A 17,379-nucleotide genomic window follows, 5' to 3' on the forward strand; every position below is an offset into this window, starting at 1 on the left:
ACATGAGTAAGCAGTAAATAAAACACTACTATATCACTTACCGAAGAAAACTCTCCAAACGAAGTAAGAAAGAGGAGAAATCAAACGGATCAAGCTGTTAGCCTCCTGACCTCCTGACCTCCTGACCTCCTGACCTGCTGACCTCCTGACCTCCTGACCTGCTGACCTCCTGACCTCCTGACCTGCTGACCTGCTGACCTCCTGACCTGCTGACCTCCTGACCTCCTGACCTCCTGACCTCCTGACCTGCTGACCTCCTGACCTCCTGACCTGCTGACCTGACAGACAGATGCAGCGCGCAGAGCTGTCAATCAAATCTGACACAACTAAATATGGGCATAGTCGTTTTCCTTAATAGAATAAAATCTGATGAGTTATAAAAACATTCACCCCCCCCCACAGTGTGAGGAGAAGGGGCCGTCAACTTCTCAGATACATCTCGTTTTTTGAACCAGGCTGTAAACATGTTGATTCCTGTGGTAAAAACGGGCTTTTTTGGCTGTGGGCTTATGGCACTTCCTGTACTCCTGCAGCCAGCCTCAAGAGGAACCTCGAGGAACTGCAGTTTTTTGTACTTCCGCATAGGCTTCATTTTTCAAGACCGGAGGTTGCCCCTTGTATAAAACATGCAGAGCAGCAGGAAGACACACTCACTGTAAATATAGCTGTAGAGATATAGCAGGCCTTAGCATTAGCTTCAACACCTGTTGTTACTGTGAGGAACAGAAGGTGACTAAAGCATCAGGTATGAATAATGAGGGCCTGAACACTGTATGAGCACATTATGAAGCTAACATTAGCAGCACCATGAACTAGCTGGCTTCAGTAGCTAACTACAGCTACACAGTTAAAACTTCTTCACACACACACACACACACACACACACACACACACACACCTCCATGTTTACCTCCTTCAACTTATCCCACAAATAATCTCTATAAACACACATTATTAATGCACATCTGTAGAGCAGGGAGCAGATGGTTACTGTCTCTCCATGTTTTTATGGTCATACGAGCCAACAGAGACTAAACGCAGTGACTCCATATTTGGTCCAAACTGAGTTCACGTTTGCTTTACTTTAAAAACAGATCAGAGCAGAGAAGAGTTTCATTTCTGTGAAAAGTGTTTTTTAAATGTGTTGTGACTCAAACTGCAGTGACTGCACTCTGACTGTGTCATCTGTCATCTACCTGCCAGCTTCACATTCATTCAGCTAAATACACATCTGAAGCTACACACCTCAACTTTCATCAAGGCTAAGCTAGCTGCTCTCATAGCACAGTTAGCCTTAGCTACAGCTGCTACTAAAGCTGCTAGCTTAGCTGCTAACTGATCTCCCCCTGGCTGTTATCTGGAAATAGAAACTATATTCTTGATAAACTCACATCTTGTGTGTTCAGTCTGTTTTTCTACACGACTAAATGAAGCAGCAGCTAAATGTGATCATGATGAGAACAGTTCAACTGCTGTTAAAGATAACTAGCTTAGCATAGATCTCAGTGACCTTTGACTGGAGGGGAATTCATGTGATTTGGTGCTTAAACTACCTCTAAATCATAGATTTAAATATAATGATGTGTTGATTTATTCCATAGAAATATGACTCAGAGATACATTCAGACTGTAGATCAACAGTTTGTGGTTGTAGCAGCTTCTATATCACTGATGTTCACACAGTAAATGGACCTATTACAGCCTCTCTACCTGTTTGTCTCCATGGAAACTTAAAATGCTTTTTCCTGTGCTGTGACTGTAGTTACTGCTCTCTGCCTCTAGAGGGCAGTATAGCTCTGTACACCTCCAAACAAACCTGAGTGTAGTGAGGAGACAGACTCTTGGCTCAGCTCATAAAAGTCTCAGACAGGCCGAGTCACAAAGAACTGACCAATGAGAAACAAGTGAATCTTCATATGTGTGTATGAACTGCTGTGAATTTAGACTTCTTCTTCTTCTTCTGTGGTGACACAATGTGAAATAACTCCAGTTCATCATGAAGTGAACACAATACATCAGTGGAGTGTGCTGGAGGTGATATCAGCTTCCTGTTCACTGTGAGTCACATCTAACACTCTTACCTGTGCTGAGTTCAAGGCCTGCATGGATCGTCTGTAAAAAACAGAAACAACTGTTAGAAAATATCTGGTTCCTTCATAAAAACATGAGAACATAAAAAGTGAACATTACATGAATCCAGTCAATATATTTATATTTTGATACTGTATATCATTTATAAACTCACTACTGTTCATCCCTTCAGTTTACAGTTTTTAATCAATATTCTTTTCTTAACCTCAGTTTGAAGAGTAAACTTGCTCTGGACTACACTTCCCATGATTCTTAGGGTTTTGTGGACGTAAACATGAAGTGAAAAGTCTCCATGAAGTCGGTGAGTTAGCCGTGGGCGACACGTGAAGCTCTGTTTGTTATATTGGTTAACATTCAGTCCAATAGTGTCCATGAACAGTGAGCTGAATGAGCTGTTAGCAGCTCCTGTTCTCATGTTGTTCACACAAATATCACTGGATTACTTTGATCCTGAAGAAAACGTCCAAACATGAGGATTCTCAGGCAGCTTCTGCACTTATTATCAAAGCAGAGTTCAAGTGTCAGTCACAGCCAATCCAAATCTGTCTGTGTTCAAACCTGACGCAGGTATGACTGGACTAACAAAGGGACTACTACAGGTGATTTACAGTACCTGAGTGTCACTGCTGACAAACTAGAATAACTAACTAACTTCCTGCTTCCAACACCTGCACACACCTGTCCCTTTCAGCCCTCACGTCTCTGCTGCCAGCTCTCCTCACAGTGTGACAGCCTCTGTTATAGTCAACTACTGAGACTCAGTTATATAGAAGAGAATGAGTGATAAACTGAGAGATTTCACAAAGAGCAGCAGTTTAACACCTGGATGTACCTGCAGGATTCATGACGTCATCACTAGTTAGGAGCCAATCAGGGTGCAGTATGAAACTTACAGTGTGATAAAGCAACAAACACACAAACACTTAGACTTTACAGTGAAGTAGGAGACGTGTTGTGTCCAACAGTTCAACTTTACAAATGAAACATATTGAAATATTTAGTTTCCATATGAAGAGGTTCTGGGTTTTTACATGAGGTGTAAGGAGAGTCATTATAATCATTTAACTCAGTTTCTTATCTTTGTTTCAGTTAAAAACATGTCAGACACAAACTATTATTCAAAGTAGAGCATTTTAAATGATCTTTTATGAAATGATCCTCACTAATAATCAGTATTAGGTCGGTTTGTTTGACACCTCTCTGACTCAGGAGACTCCAGCTAGCATAAAGTCCAGTGAGCTCCGTTTCAGCTCATGGAGGAGAGAAAACTCGAGGTGTTTGTAAAAGTGAGTTTGAGACACTGTGGAGCTTTAGATAAATCACACATCACTTACCTGTGCAGTGAATAAAATCTCAAACTCCACATCAGAAGGTTTTCAGTCCCAAACCCCCTCCAGGATTAAACAACGGGCCGATTTTCTCCAGTAAATACACGGAGCCGGCCGGTGTTTCAGAGAGCCTGGGAGAGGGGAGCGTCCCCTGATTATACACATTAGCTCGATATTTTACAAACATATTGATGTATTTTCTGCCAAAGTCAAAGCTTTAGTTTTAAAGAGGTCATATTCTGCCCTTTTTGGGGTTCATATATTTAATCTATGTATCTACTAAAGTATGTTCACAATAGATAAAGTTCTAACAAAGTGTCTGTTTTCATGAATTGCCGCTCCATGCACCGGCTCTCTTCTGACTCTCTCTCTAAGGCTCTGAAGTGCCCACGTTCAGAGTCCCCACGTGTGGGCGCGCACTGTAGCTGTTCCCACTCAACGTTCTTGAAGCCAAATTACGCCCCTTACGGGCGCTTCCATCTTGCGATTTTGACGTCATTTGGAGCCAGAGTCTGCGCAGTAGAGTCCGGGGGGAGGAGCCCTGGTAACACGCCCCGCCCACTTAGCGTACTGCCCTGATGACTTACGCAGCCCAGCTACGCCGAAAGCGCTCTGCCGGTCTACGATGAAGAAATGTGTAAGTACAACAAACCACCGTATTCAAAGTCTAATATTTAAACACGGTGTTTTTAAAAAATCCAGTTATTTTGATCATTATTGAAAACACGTGGGCTGCTGGGTCCTCTGTTTTTAATGAAATCGTTCTATATTGAAGCTATATTTAAGCTAGGTTAGCACCACAGACCGTAGGCTACAGGTGGTAAGATATGTTGTATTCTGTTAGAAACTGATAGTCTGCAATGTGAGTCATGTCTGCTTTTCTAATATATTTAAATAAACAGTAAATCAATTGTTTTTTGTATCTTCATTTAGGCAAAGAAGAGATAAAAGCAGCTGGTCTGACATCTTCCACAGAGGTGAAGTGTAAGTTAAAATCATCTGTTAAAAGTTTATATCCTGTGATTTTTATTTAAGTTTCAAAAGAGGATTGTGAAAACAAGCTGTTGTTAACAATACAGTCTTCTAAAATAAAAAATCACACTGAGTCATACACCAGCTAAATGTTAAATAGAAAGGTGATGTTTTCTTTTCCATTTTACAATCAACTGAACCTAAAAATGACTCATTTCAACCTTCATCTGTACACCTGTTACAGAGGTCAGGCTGGGGTCACAGAGTTTGAAGGAACCTCCTCCTTTTTTCACCTGTGCCAGATGCCCTGCTCATCCACTGTGGGAGAAATGACCTTACACCAGCAGCTCTCCCAGATGAAGAGTCCTCTCTGCCATCACCCAGAGGAGCTGATCGACGTCTGAAGAAGGTGGACAGAGTCTGGAGCTTTGTGACAGTGAACAGTGAGAAGGCTACCATAGTCATCCTCAGATAAAACACAGAGGTCCAGGTCAATATTTAATTTATTTTTCTTAACATGATGTTGCCCTGTGTTTGAAAGGCCAGATGCTGGAGGGTTGTGTTGGATTTGCTTTTCCATCATATTTTAACAGTCAAACAATCATCCAGGATCTCTTTACTTTATTTGATTTTTGTTTGGATTTCTTTGTTAAATTATGTTTTATACTTTCTCCTATGTCCCAGCAGTTTGACCTGATGGTCTCTCTTACTTATTGTCCACATGGTTAATGAAGCCAGGGGTTGTTTATTGAAGTTTTCTTTTCATAAAATGTTTAAATAAACTTTTTAAAAATCTGATATGACTGTCTCTGATTAACTGGAGTACAACAACGTGTTGGTCACAGTAAAATAATTTAGCAGTTAAGTTTATAGCTCACATTTGAAAAGGCCTTGAACTGACATTCATTTCTTCTTGACCAACAACAGCTAAGACAACAGCAAAGCTAACAGACGAGCTCAGCTTGTCACAGCCGGCTCGTCTGAGATAAATGGCCTTCAAACTTATTCAATATTAAACATTTAAAGCCAATAAGCATAGCAAGATACGTATGAGATTCCATTTCAATTTATTCAATCACAGACTTGTCAAACAGTCTGGCATGTTGTGCTGCTGTTTTCAAGAGTTAATAACTGAAGAGAAGAAGACCATCGAGAGAGGACAGGAAACACTCAGGGGACGAGTCCTCCATGTTGTCGGGGGACGAGTCCTCCACGTTGTCGGGGGACGAGTCCTCCACGTTGTCGGGGGACGAGTCCTCCACGTTGTCGGGGGACGAGTCCTCCACGTTGTCGGGGGACGAGTCCTCCACGTTGTCGGGGGACGAGTCCTCCACGTTGTCAGGGGACGAGTCCTCCATGTTGTCAGGGGTTGCTGATGGATCTGAATCTGAGAGCATCTTCTGTGATAAACAAAAACAATCACAGAGTTAAATGTAAAGTATAAAGACTTTTACTGTGATGTTTCTGCCTCAGACCTGAAATCAGATCTGTCCTCAGGTTCTGCTAAACTTCAGCTTCTAAAGTTTGTTTTTAAGACAGGAGAACTATTTATGAGGAAAAACAAAATATATAATAAGACATGATGAATCCAATAATATGATCAGCTTTATGAATTTATGTTTTAAGACAAAAGTGTTCCTGCCACTTTCTATTGAAGATTATTTTAAACTGTCATCACATGGGCCAGCCTGATGAATTAAACTAATGTTAAATATTCTCATATAATCAGAAAGCCAGTTTGTGTGCAGAACCTCACCGGAGCTGGAATCAGAGTCTGGACTGCTGTTTCCTTTGAGCATTGATTTCCTTGAAGACAGAGAGAAGAACAATTTAAACATGAACTTCTTGCAGAACCATAGAGGCTGTTAAAATCTTCTGCTAGTCTTCCTTACATTTTAAGAAGGATTATAAATTGTTACTAAAATTACTTTGATGCTGATAGCGGTTACAATAACACGGTCCAATCATATGAGAGATCATTTTACCTTTGAGTCCTATGTGAAGGTGTTCTCTTCAGAATCAGCACTGCAAAGACAAGATGATGGCGTCCACCTTCACAACCTGCTGCTTCAGTCTGGCTGCATCATGGTCTCCTACAGGAACACCACAGAAATACAATCAAAGTACTTCACTGTATTTATCAGAGGATGCAAAGTAAAAAAAAAATAGCTGTAATTCCTCAAAAAGATTTGAGACTGCTTTGTTATTTGAGAGCACAGATTGTTTCTTTTCCCTTCTCTCTGTTTGCCTGTACATGACCTTTCAGTGCTGTAGAAGATGCTACAGTAAATCCTGGATCAGCTGTGTGGATGGTGTGACTGTGTGCTAAAGCTTTGTTAAAGTTGTCACACACATACTCATATGTCTTTGGAGAGTAAAAGTGCAGTGTGGTGGCAAACTGCTTATAAAATATAAAATAGTATTTTATTGGTGGGGTGCCCCAATCAGAGCGTCCTACAGAGTATCAGCAGCTTTAGAGGGAGGAGACGAGAGCATTATGGAGAGGAGCGCACCGCAGGGGGCGAGCTGGAGGAGAGAAGCGCAACCCGAGAAAAAGGAAATCCCAAGTTTAAAATATAATGTTGGTGAAAAGAGGGAAACAGGACATAAATGTCACTGTTGAAATTGTTTTGAATACAGAGGCTGTGAATGTTCAGTTTTCTTTGGCTATAAAAAGACAACAACAGCCTGTAGTTTAATCCTGGTGTTTCTCTTTGTTAACGATTATTGAAGCGAAATAAAAAATAAATGCATGACATTTAAAACATATTAACATGTGTGGGGGGAAAACGTGATCTTTATGTCTTCTTTTATTGTGCCTCTGTCTCCTCCTAACTTCAATAACAGCAGCATGTTGTGTGTAACACTGGTCTCCTGCATTAACACCTTCCTTTCAAAGGTGATAAATACAGACACCGTCACAATCACCTCAATGTTTGTCAGATTTTGTCAATTTTTAGAACAATTTCTCAATGAGTGTCATTAAATTTACAATATGATCAACTTGTGACTGTTGAATTGGTGTGTGGAAGACAATTCAGAATATTTATCAGTTTAAGCAGCATGATGCTCGGTTAATATTACATTACACCACCGCCGGTTGTTGATGTTTGTGTTCACGTTTCGGTTAGTCTCTTAAATCAGTAACAGTTATATTAAATCAGATCTTACCTTTAGTTTTATCTGGATCTTAAATCAGTAACAGTTATATTAAATCAGATCTTACCTTTAGTTTTATCTGGATCTTAAATCAGTAACAGTTATATTAAATCAGAGCTTACCTTTAGTTTTATCTGGATCTTAAATCAGTAACAGTTATATTAAATCACATCTTACCTTTAGTTTTATCTGGATACATAGAGAAATATTCTCCCCTCGTATATAGTCCTATGAATTTCAGCCTGCACGGTGAAAGTAAAACCTGTTCCTCTCGGTATAGTCCACTTATCACTCAGACTGTAAACATGTTCACATTAGTAATGATGCAGGCCAGATTACAATTATGTGACTTTGTTTTTGCCCTAGATATTTTTTAGAGACCTTACCAGACTTTTTATTTTTGCTGTAAAATAACTGTACAGTCAATGAACCGCATCTATGAACGGATTTTATATTACGATTCTTGGTTTTAAATACAATTTTAATCACAATAACGACATAACAATATCAAGAAACATAGCATGTCAGTTATTAGGTTTGCTCATTTAATAAAATAAAATAAAAAGATAAATCATGCCGGATAAGTAACCTAGCTTTACAACATTTCAGCTAACTTAGACGCTTATGTGCTAGCTAGCTAGATAACGACTTTAACCAATGACACATAAATCATTTTTTACTTACCGAAAAAGCTGCAAAGATCCCTTATCTCCCACAGGTCGGTTAGAACAGTTTACTGCAGAACAACTCATTTTGCCAGCTCAAAAAAGACGAAAAAACTGAACGGAAAAATTCACTGGCCAGAAAAAGTATAATATGGGACCTTTAAAGTATTGCTTCAGTGATTCCTGGACGTCTTTATTTGTTATTTTACCCAGAAACTTACCTCTGTGCTTTTCCTGTGAGGGAATGTGTCAAAAATCATATCAGAGGTACAGACAGCTGCGTGAACGGCGGGAGTTGCTATGGATACATCGTCAGCTGCGTGAACGGCGGGAGTTGCTATGGAGACATCTTCAGCTGCGTGAACGGCGGGAGTTGCTATGGAGACATCGTCAGCTGCGTGAACGGCGGGAGTTGCTCTGGATACATCATCAGCTGCGTGAACGGCGGGAGTTGCTATGGCGTCATCAACCGGCCGGTTTAAAGGGGTCATATTATGCTTTTTCTGGTTTTATATGCTCTTATTTGCCAGTGTGACGTCTTGTCAGTGTGAGATCACTGATCGAAGCCCATTGGCTCGTTGTGGCAAGCCCTGCAGCTCATGTTGCACGGTCATTAACTTCTGTAGCACGCCCACGATATGCCGCAGCCTGCGGTAGCACAGTAGTGCTAAGGTGCTAATGCACGTTAGCTTGAGCAAAAGACGGACTTGGAAAGAAGATTCAGCTTCTTCTCTCTGTGGAGATTCTGATGCTTCTGGAAGTTCACAACCACAACATGTAAGTACGCTTCATTAATTGTCATTTTTATTTGTTTGAAAACAACTTTTGAGCTGCTGGATACTTTAGTTCTGTGAAGGCTGTCTGTAGCTGAACTGTAAGCCTCGGCTAACATGCTAAGTAATGCTATTTTTCTAAATTAGAGCAGTACTAAACTATTTATCAACTTTCATCTAAAGCGGTAACAGGTATAGCATTGTTAACCACCCTCAGCATTATAGGACTCTGCAAATGGCTGACATTGTTGTGGTTAGCCTCTCTCTAGGTTTTGTTACTTGGTATTTGTTCATTGGTGTGAGAAGCTTGAACGGTGCTAAAGTTCGAGTTTATGACCGTGGTTGGAGACGGTCTCATGAATGTAAAACCCACTTTGTTACAGTATCTGAGCTTTATAAGACTCGGCTAACTTCCCGGCTAACACAGCTGTTGTTATCCTCTTTCTACTCTCTTATCCACCTCTGAGTAAAACTGCTTTGTTACGTGGTGAATTTTTATTGATGTAGTAAGCCAGACCATTGCTAAAGTATTGATAATTGATCTAAACAGCTCGACCAGTGTTCAGGTGGTGTTGTTTAATTATGGCACTGACTGCAAAAGAACCGGTTAACCCATATATATATATATATATATATATAAGATGTGTGCAGCAGGCACTTTGTTTTGAAAGATGTGTGGTCTAAATATTTAGCTATGAACAAGAAGACAGTGCATTTCTGAATCATGTTAGATTGCCATGCTAAATTTGCTATTTAGGGTTAGGGTTAGGGTTAAAAAGCTTTTTTCAGAGTACATCACAGCAGATTACACAGACAACAAGCTCCAGTATCCTAACGAGTGTACCAAGGTTCCATGATCAGGTTGGGTGGCAGACAGACTCCCCACAAGTCTCAGAGGCCACACAGACATACCTACCTCCAAAGGGGTCATCAGTCCACACACAGTTGGCCTGAGGTACACTAAGGGACAAGCAAAGGTACGCACACACACCTAAAAAATTGTCCAACTGCTGAAATCTGAGCAAGAATATCAGAAAACTGTGATTTCATTACATGATTGCTGGTTTCAGCTTTTTGTATTGTAGCTTGTTGCTGTCTGTGATGCATAACAACGAACATGCTGAACGTAATAAAGCAACAACCTCTACAGGATAGCTGGTCTATAAGGTGGCATTCCTCAAATCCAAAAAAACAGACACAACATACAGTGAGTTACAAATTCTTTTATTTTGTAAACCCAAAAGCACAATCTATTTTTAAACCTTTAAAGTGATAAATAACTATTTAAATATACCTTCAAAGTCTTTGTAAACATTTCCAAAAAACAGATGAGTGCGAAAAATGAGCAATAACCAAACATTATGAAATAGATTTTTGTTCTTGAATTACTTTTTTACAGGACATGTCAGGGACTTGATGGCACTGGTGTTGGAGGAGGTGTTTCAGGAACCAGAACCATTCATGGAGGAGCTGCAGAAAATAGCTGACTCTCAAAAAGAAGGAGGGGTGGCTCGACACGTGTCCAGGTGTAGTCAAGGGGCGGGATGAATTCAAGAATGACTTTGATTGAAGATGTAAATCATTATTTATAATGAACATACTCTTCTGCAGTTCTCCTTGATGTTCTCCTCTGAAGATGTTGTGGATGTTTTGAAGTGTATATGGGTTTAAACAGTCCTGGATGTTTTTGGTACAAGGAACAGGCAGCGGATTCATTCTCCTGATGAAAGAAGAAGATACTGATTAAAATGAAATAATGTTCAATAAGAAGGAAAATAATGACAGAGGAGGAAACATTATTGCATGAGATATTGATCCAACAAACACGTGATTATCACCTGGGCTTTTGTAGTCAAAGTAAGTCTATGATGTCATACTGATGACTTACATTTGCTCATTTAATTTTTAATCACATCAAGGAGGTGATATACAATGCAGAACAAGGTGAGTCGCTGCAATAAACAACGTACAGTACTAATGTAAATACAATAAAATGTATTGTACAGAACACATTTGTGGCCAATAATCATATTGTAATAAAGCCAAACTTTGTGAAGCCACGAGTAAGATATATATTTTTGGATTAGGGAAATATGCTGGTAGCTCCAGTCAGTGAAATTGGAAGAGGCTAACGTATGCTGTAAAATAAATACCTCCAACACTGAAACGTCGTGCTCATGCCTTCGTGGCAAAGGTTGTTGTGTTTGTTCCTCCTCTCTGTCAGATTGGTGAAGTTGCCATTTCCGTTTGCATACCGGTGTTTTTGCTCCCCCTCGCAGCCGGTAGCTGCATTCCCAATATGGTAAAAGGGGCGGGACATTTCCGAGAGCCGCACTGAGCGACTGACCAATCACGACAGAGCCCACAGGCCGACCAATCAGATCAGACTGGGCACACGTGGGGACTCTGAACGTGGGCACTTCAGAGCCTTAGAGAGAGAGTCAGAAGCGAGTCGGTGCATGGAGCGGCAGTTCATGAAAACAGACACTTTGTTAGAACTTTATCTATTGTGAACATACTTTAGTAGATACATAGATTAAATATATGAACCCCAAAAAGGGCAGAATATGGGCTCTTTAAATAAATTTGATTTTTACAAAATAAATTAAAATTTGGATCGCAATTTCTCTTTAAGGAGTTGGTGGTGGGTCCTGAGGCTGAATAGGATGAATGGAAAACCGCCTTGAACACACCTTGTGGCCACTAAGAATATCAGGTCATGTCATTTCACTAATGCCCCAGCAGTTCTTTTTTCAGGCCCTGGAGAATGACATTCTGAGGTACTGGTTCTCAACTGGTTTAGTCTCAGGACTCATCACCAACTCCTTAATGAGAAAGTCCCACCCAAACTTCTGATATTTTTCAACCATTTAGATCTGTTAATGAAAAAAGGTTCGGACCTCAGACAGTTCAAAACATGAGACAGGACAAAGAGAGGAAAACAAAACAAACATGTTTTAAAAGTGCTTCATAGATTTTTTGACACTTTTTTCCCCAGGCACACCTTCGCGACCCTCTGAAAACGGCTCAGCGACCCACTTTTGGGTCCCGACCCATGAGTTGAGAACCACTGTTCTAAAAGACATGTTGAACAAGGTTGTTTTTGTCTACCTTGATGAATTTTGATCTTCTCCAGCCAGGGGAAGAGCACGTGTTACAATGGTTGCTGGAGAATCAACAATTTGTCAAGGTGGAGAAAAGAGTCCCAGGGTTTGCTAACTTCTATTGACATTTTATTAGGAACTATAGTTCTGCTGCAGCCCTTCTCAATGCTCTCATTTTCCCAGGAACAAGATATGCATGGAATATTGAAGCTGAAGAGGCTCTTTCAATCCCTCAAGAAGTGGTTCTCCTTGGCTCCAACCATCAACCCCCAACACTCCCTCAAGAATTAAATACAAGCCCAGCTGGATGCCTGGGCATGCTAATCCCCGGCAGCACCAACCCAGACTTCATCTCTCCTCCTGGGGCATTCCGAGGCGTTCCAAAGCTAGATGGGATATATAATCGAAGGAACAAGCCACATCTACAACCTGTTTCCATCGGGGGGGTCGACGTGGAGGTGGTCAAGACCTACGGGTACCTGGGGCTGCAGTTGGACGACAGGCTGGACTGGTCATCAAACATGGACACTATCTGCAGGAAGGGACAGAACCGTCTGTACTTCCTGAGAAGGCTGGGGTCCTTCAACATCTGTAAGAAGCTGCTGCAGATGTTTTACCAGTCCGTGGTGGCCAGCGTCCTCTTCTATGCTGTGGTGTGCTGGGGAGGAAGCAGCAAGAAGAGGGACGCAGCACGGCTGGACAGACTGGTGAGGAAGGCTGGCTCTGTGCTGGGCGCAGAGCTGGACTCTCTAGTGACGGTGGCAGAGAGAAGGACCCTGAACAGAATGCTCTCCATTATGGACAACACCCACCACCCTCTGCACAGCACCTTCACCAGGCAGAGGAGTGTGTTCAGTGGCAGACTGCTGTCACAATCCTGCTCCACAGACAGACTCAAGAACTCTTTTGTCCCCCTGGTCATACGTCTGTACAACACCTCACGGTTATGGCAGGGGGAAAGCAGCACACACTTGGACTAAAATCTTCCTTTTTCCATTTCCCATCTGCACAGCTGTCCCAAGAGTCAGCCTCTAGTTGGACACTTTAATGATCACCTCAATTACTTACATAGCACCTTTAATTTATTGTTTGCACTGCCTGTTATTTAATGTCTGTTTTTGATAACTCTGCACTATCTGCTTTTAAAACATTGCTGTACATATATAAACAACACAACTTCAGAAGGTCAATATTTTTTTTTTTTATATTCAGGTCTAATTACAGATTTTTTCCCTCAACTGTTTATAGGTTCTTGTTTTAAATTACACATATATTTTTATTCCTGCACGGGTTATGTACATTTCTTGTATAAGTCTATTTTTAATTGCACAGTTTAAGTTTGATTCATCTAGGAGTATTCTTTAAATCTTTTTCAGGTTAATGTATGTGTATGGGGGGGGGGGTCGTTTTGTGGTTAATTTGTAACAAATGTTTCATGTCATGTACGTCTTTGTAACCTGCTACTGGATGCTTTGAATTTCCCTCGGGATCAATAAAGTATCTATCTATCGATCTATCTATCTATCTATCTATCTATCTATCTATCTATCTATCTATCTTTCTAATCCCTCCAGCGAACTCTGGGTCTACCCCGGGGTCACCCTAAGATACTTAAACTTCTTCACCTGGGGTAAGGCTGACTCCCCAGCTGGAGAGAGCAATCTACTGTTTTCCAGCAGAGAACCATGGCCTCAGACTTAGAGGTGCTAACCCTCGTCCCAGCCGTTTAGCACTTGGCTGCAAACCATCCCAATGCCTGCTGGAGGTCCCAGCATGAGGAAGACAACAAACCACATCATCTTCAAAAAGTAGAGATGAGATTTTGCACCTTGGGTTTCTGTCCAGGAAAATCACAAACACAAGGGGCAACCCTGGCAAGGTCAAAACCCATTGGGAACGAGTCTGACTTTGTGCTGAGGATGTGGACACAGCTCCCACTTGTGTCATACAGGAACCGGATGGCTTGTAGCAACGGCCCCGGGACCACGTATTCCATCTGAGGGACACGGTCAAAAGCCTTCTCCAAGTCCACAAAACACTGTATGAGCAAATTCCCATTCCCAAGACAGCCCAACAATGTCCAGAGCCTTTAACATCTCCAGGCATCTCATCCACACACACACATATATATATTTATATATGCGCATTCATATAAATGCACAAATGTGAATGATTGATAGACACTTGTGTGATATTTGAGAAGAACTGAGGAGAGGGGTGGACAGATTTTCTAAAATGGCTAATTTTGTCCCTCTGCCAAAGCTTCCCTCTGACATGGAGATGGCAGAGGTCATGTTATCTCATGTTTTTCAGCTGTATGTAAACCCTCAGGATGTTGTGTCAGACCGGGGCCCCCAGTTTGCCTCTTGGTTTTGGAAGGAGTTCTATAGACTCTTCGGGGCCACAGCTAGTCTGTCCTCTTGTTTCCACCCGGAAGACTACAATCAGGAGCTTGAGACCAGACTCCACGCTAATCAATCTTAAAAATTTACTATCTTTATAATCTTCAAATGTCAAGCTGGCTTTGTTTGAAGTGGCCGGAGAAGGAGCGAGCAGGCTGCAGCAGCTGAGATTTTAAAAGCTTCAGTGTCAGCATTCGGCCACTACCGTCATGGCAATTCTCTTTTCTACCTCCACTCAGCAGCAGCATCCATCACCACCTGATTAACCTAGACACACTACTGACACAGATACACACCCACACACTGCAGGGGCAGAGACAGGGCTGCACATTTCACTATTGACATGATCAATACATAATGAGGTCGTGTTGGGTCAATACCTCATGTAAATTAATCCATCTGTTACGCAATAACATCATTTATTATCATGTGAATTAGCATCTTTGCACGTCACACACCAGCACTATTGTCTCATGTAGGCTTGTACATTTAATGTTTTCATTGATTTTATAATATTTCATGTTTTACTTTTCTACATAAAACACAGTCTATCAAAGTCACATTCCTCGTATCTGTGAACATACCTCGCAAATAAAGCTGATTCTGAGTCCAGGATTCTCTTGTACCTCAGAAAGATCTTGTTTAATCTCAACATGGTGTTACAGTATCATTCAAATATAAAAGAAAAACAAATAAACTAAAGTATTTTATTCTTTATGATTTTTCATATCACTGAGGATTGCAGGTAAGAGTGATAAAACATTTACAATCTAAGTGATGAAATCAGAATAATTCATTAGTTTGAAACAGAGAGAACAGAGTCAGCTGATCTTCAGTCAGCAGAGTTTCTCAGACTGACACAGAGACACTGAAGAACCTAACCAGAACCTGAACCCAGGATAGAGAGGTTCAGTGAATGTGGTGTTGAAGGTGTGGAGGTGGATCAGTGTGTCAGAGGAGACTCTGTAGAAGGACAGAGAGCCAGCAGGACAGTCCACATACACTGACACTACTGAGAGTAGGCCTGGGCGAAAAAAGAAAAAAATGTCATATCAGTCGATATCGATAATTATCACGATAATTGTCAATAATTATTTCTTTCAAATTTAAAAGCTGATTTTTGTTCCTGAGTGAAAGTTGAAGAAACCAGATGGTTAATTATGGTTTAATTATACTTTATTATCAGAACATGAAGAATTATAATGAAACAGAAACATTTCAGCATCATAAGCTCAGAGCACGGAGCTGAAACACTGATATGACAGTTTGTTGCTGTGGAGTCACACTCACTGGCCCCCTGGGGTCCACACCATGCATAGACAGTTTATATTATCTACAATACGCTCCACACTAACACTCGTTTATGACATTTGGACATTTATTTCCTTCTGTGTGTTTTAATGGATCATATTGTTTCCAATGGGGGAACAGGTTCGTAGTGTCGTCGTTTTAGCTGCACTTCTCTTCAGCACAGTTAACAGAGAACTTTACTCTGTTTTTTGTTGGACTGTAAAGAGTCAAAATGTGTCTAAACTCCGGACGTTAAGCGACCTTTCTTGTCGTCTTGTAGAGGATATTCTCTCCTGCTTTGAGCCGGTAGGTTCAGCGTTTTCTTCAGAGTAGCTCTCACTAATTTCAGCTGTTTCCTTTCCCCTCCTGAGGTCTGTAAGCCTGCCCGGCGCTGAGCCTGTCTACCCATATCCCTGCGACATGATTGGCTGTATGTAGTCTTTTTCATCTTCTCTTTAATGTCGGGTGGCAACTAGTGTCCAAGGCGCATTAGCGCCCCTGTTTCCCTGTGGTTGGATGGTGTAAATACAGGTTTACATCTATCGACCTTTTATCGAACATTTTTTATATTTATATTGACAAATTATATCGTGATAATTATCGTTATCGTTTCATCGCCCAGACCTAACTGAGAGTCAATCAAACTTACAGTTCATATTCAGCACTGAATGATGTTTGACACTGAAATGTAATAATCCACTTCTAATCTAGTTCAAATGTAGTTACCATGGCAGTCAGGATGAATGGAGATCCAAATCAACAAACACATGCAGTGAATAAAGTCTGACTAATCAAAGTGCAGCACAAAGAAGCTGTGAACCATCTGCTGTCTCCAACTGTTCTGTCCTCAGAGGTCACATTCAGCACAAACAGGAGCCTCATTTCCACTTTCACTGTCACACACAATGTGATGTAGTCACACCCTGAATCATCTGTGTGCTCATCAATCCTTGTGTCTATGGCTGGGGGATCAAACTGTCTCCATAGGACTTTGGGAGACGATGTCAATAACTACAATAAACTTTGTACGTTTTACTGGATAAAGATGGAACAGCCTATCACACAGAGAGGAGAAGGACACGCCCACTTCACAGTGTAAACTTTAGTTTGAGCTGCAGTAAATAAAGTGGAGGTCTGATCCAAAAACAGAAATCCCAAAGTGGAGCTGAAAGTGAACTCCTGTTCTCCTCCTTGGTGTCATGATGTCACTTCTATGGACGTGAACAGCAGCACCCTCAGCACACATCCTGACAAATATTCACACTACAGATATTCATTTAGATTTATTAGGATCAATATTTAAAACATGATGTGATCATATGTTCATATGAGCCAGCCCTTCTTTAGTGTGTCGACCCGTCAGTGAACAGAAAGCATTAGAACAGTGGTTCTCAAACTGTGGTACGTGTACCACCGGTGGTACACGGGCTCCCTGTGGTGGTACGCAAAGAAATCTCTACAATGTTTAAAAAAATAAAAAAAAACCTGTTCAGCATAAAACGCCATTTTTTATTGTTGTCGTGCTCCTATCTTATCTGTCTTGTATCTTTGGGTTGTATTTATATCAAATGTGTTTTCCCCTCTAAATTAATCTA

The 17,379-nt window shown here is 41.1% G+C and overlaps 2 protein-coding genes across 10 annotated transcripts in view; both read right to left on the reverse strand.

The window, feature by feature from the left end:
* Positions 1-17,379, reverse strand: part of LOC114919311 (NLR family CARD domain-containing protein 3-like) — a 51,826-nt gene that overhangs the window by 21,859 nt on the left and 12,588 nt on the right. The gene's annotated exons all lie outside the window — the stretch shown is intronic.
* Positions 5,442-7,643, reverse strand: LOC136180555 (serine-aspartate repeat-containing protein G-like). Its single transcript, XM_065960773.1, has 3 exons — positions 6,377-7,643; positions 6,148-6,197; positions 5,442-5,791 (listed from the first exon to the last, which is right to left on the reverse strand). The coding sequence occupies exon 3, from the start codon at positions 5,786-5,788 to the stop codon at positions 5,516-5,518; it is 273 nt and encodes a 90-aa protein (XP_065816845.1). The 5' UTR covers positions 5,789-5,791; positions 6,148-6,197; positions 6,377-7,643; the 3' UTR covers positions 5,442-5,515.

The sequence above is a fragment of the Labrus bergylta genome, chromosome 11 (assembly GCF_963930695.1).
Source record: "Labrus bergylta chromosome 11, fLabBer1.1, whole genome shotgun sequence".
In the NCBI taxonomy this organism is placed as follows: domain Eukaryota; kingdom Metazoa; phylum Chordata; class Actinopteri; order Labriformes; family Labridae; genus Labrus; species Labrus bergylta.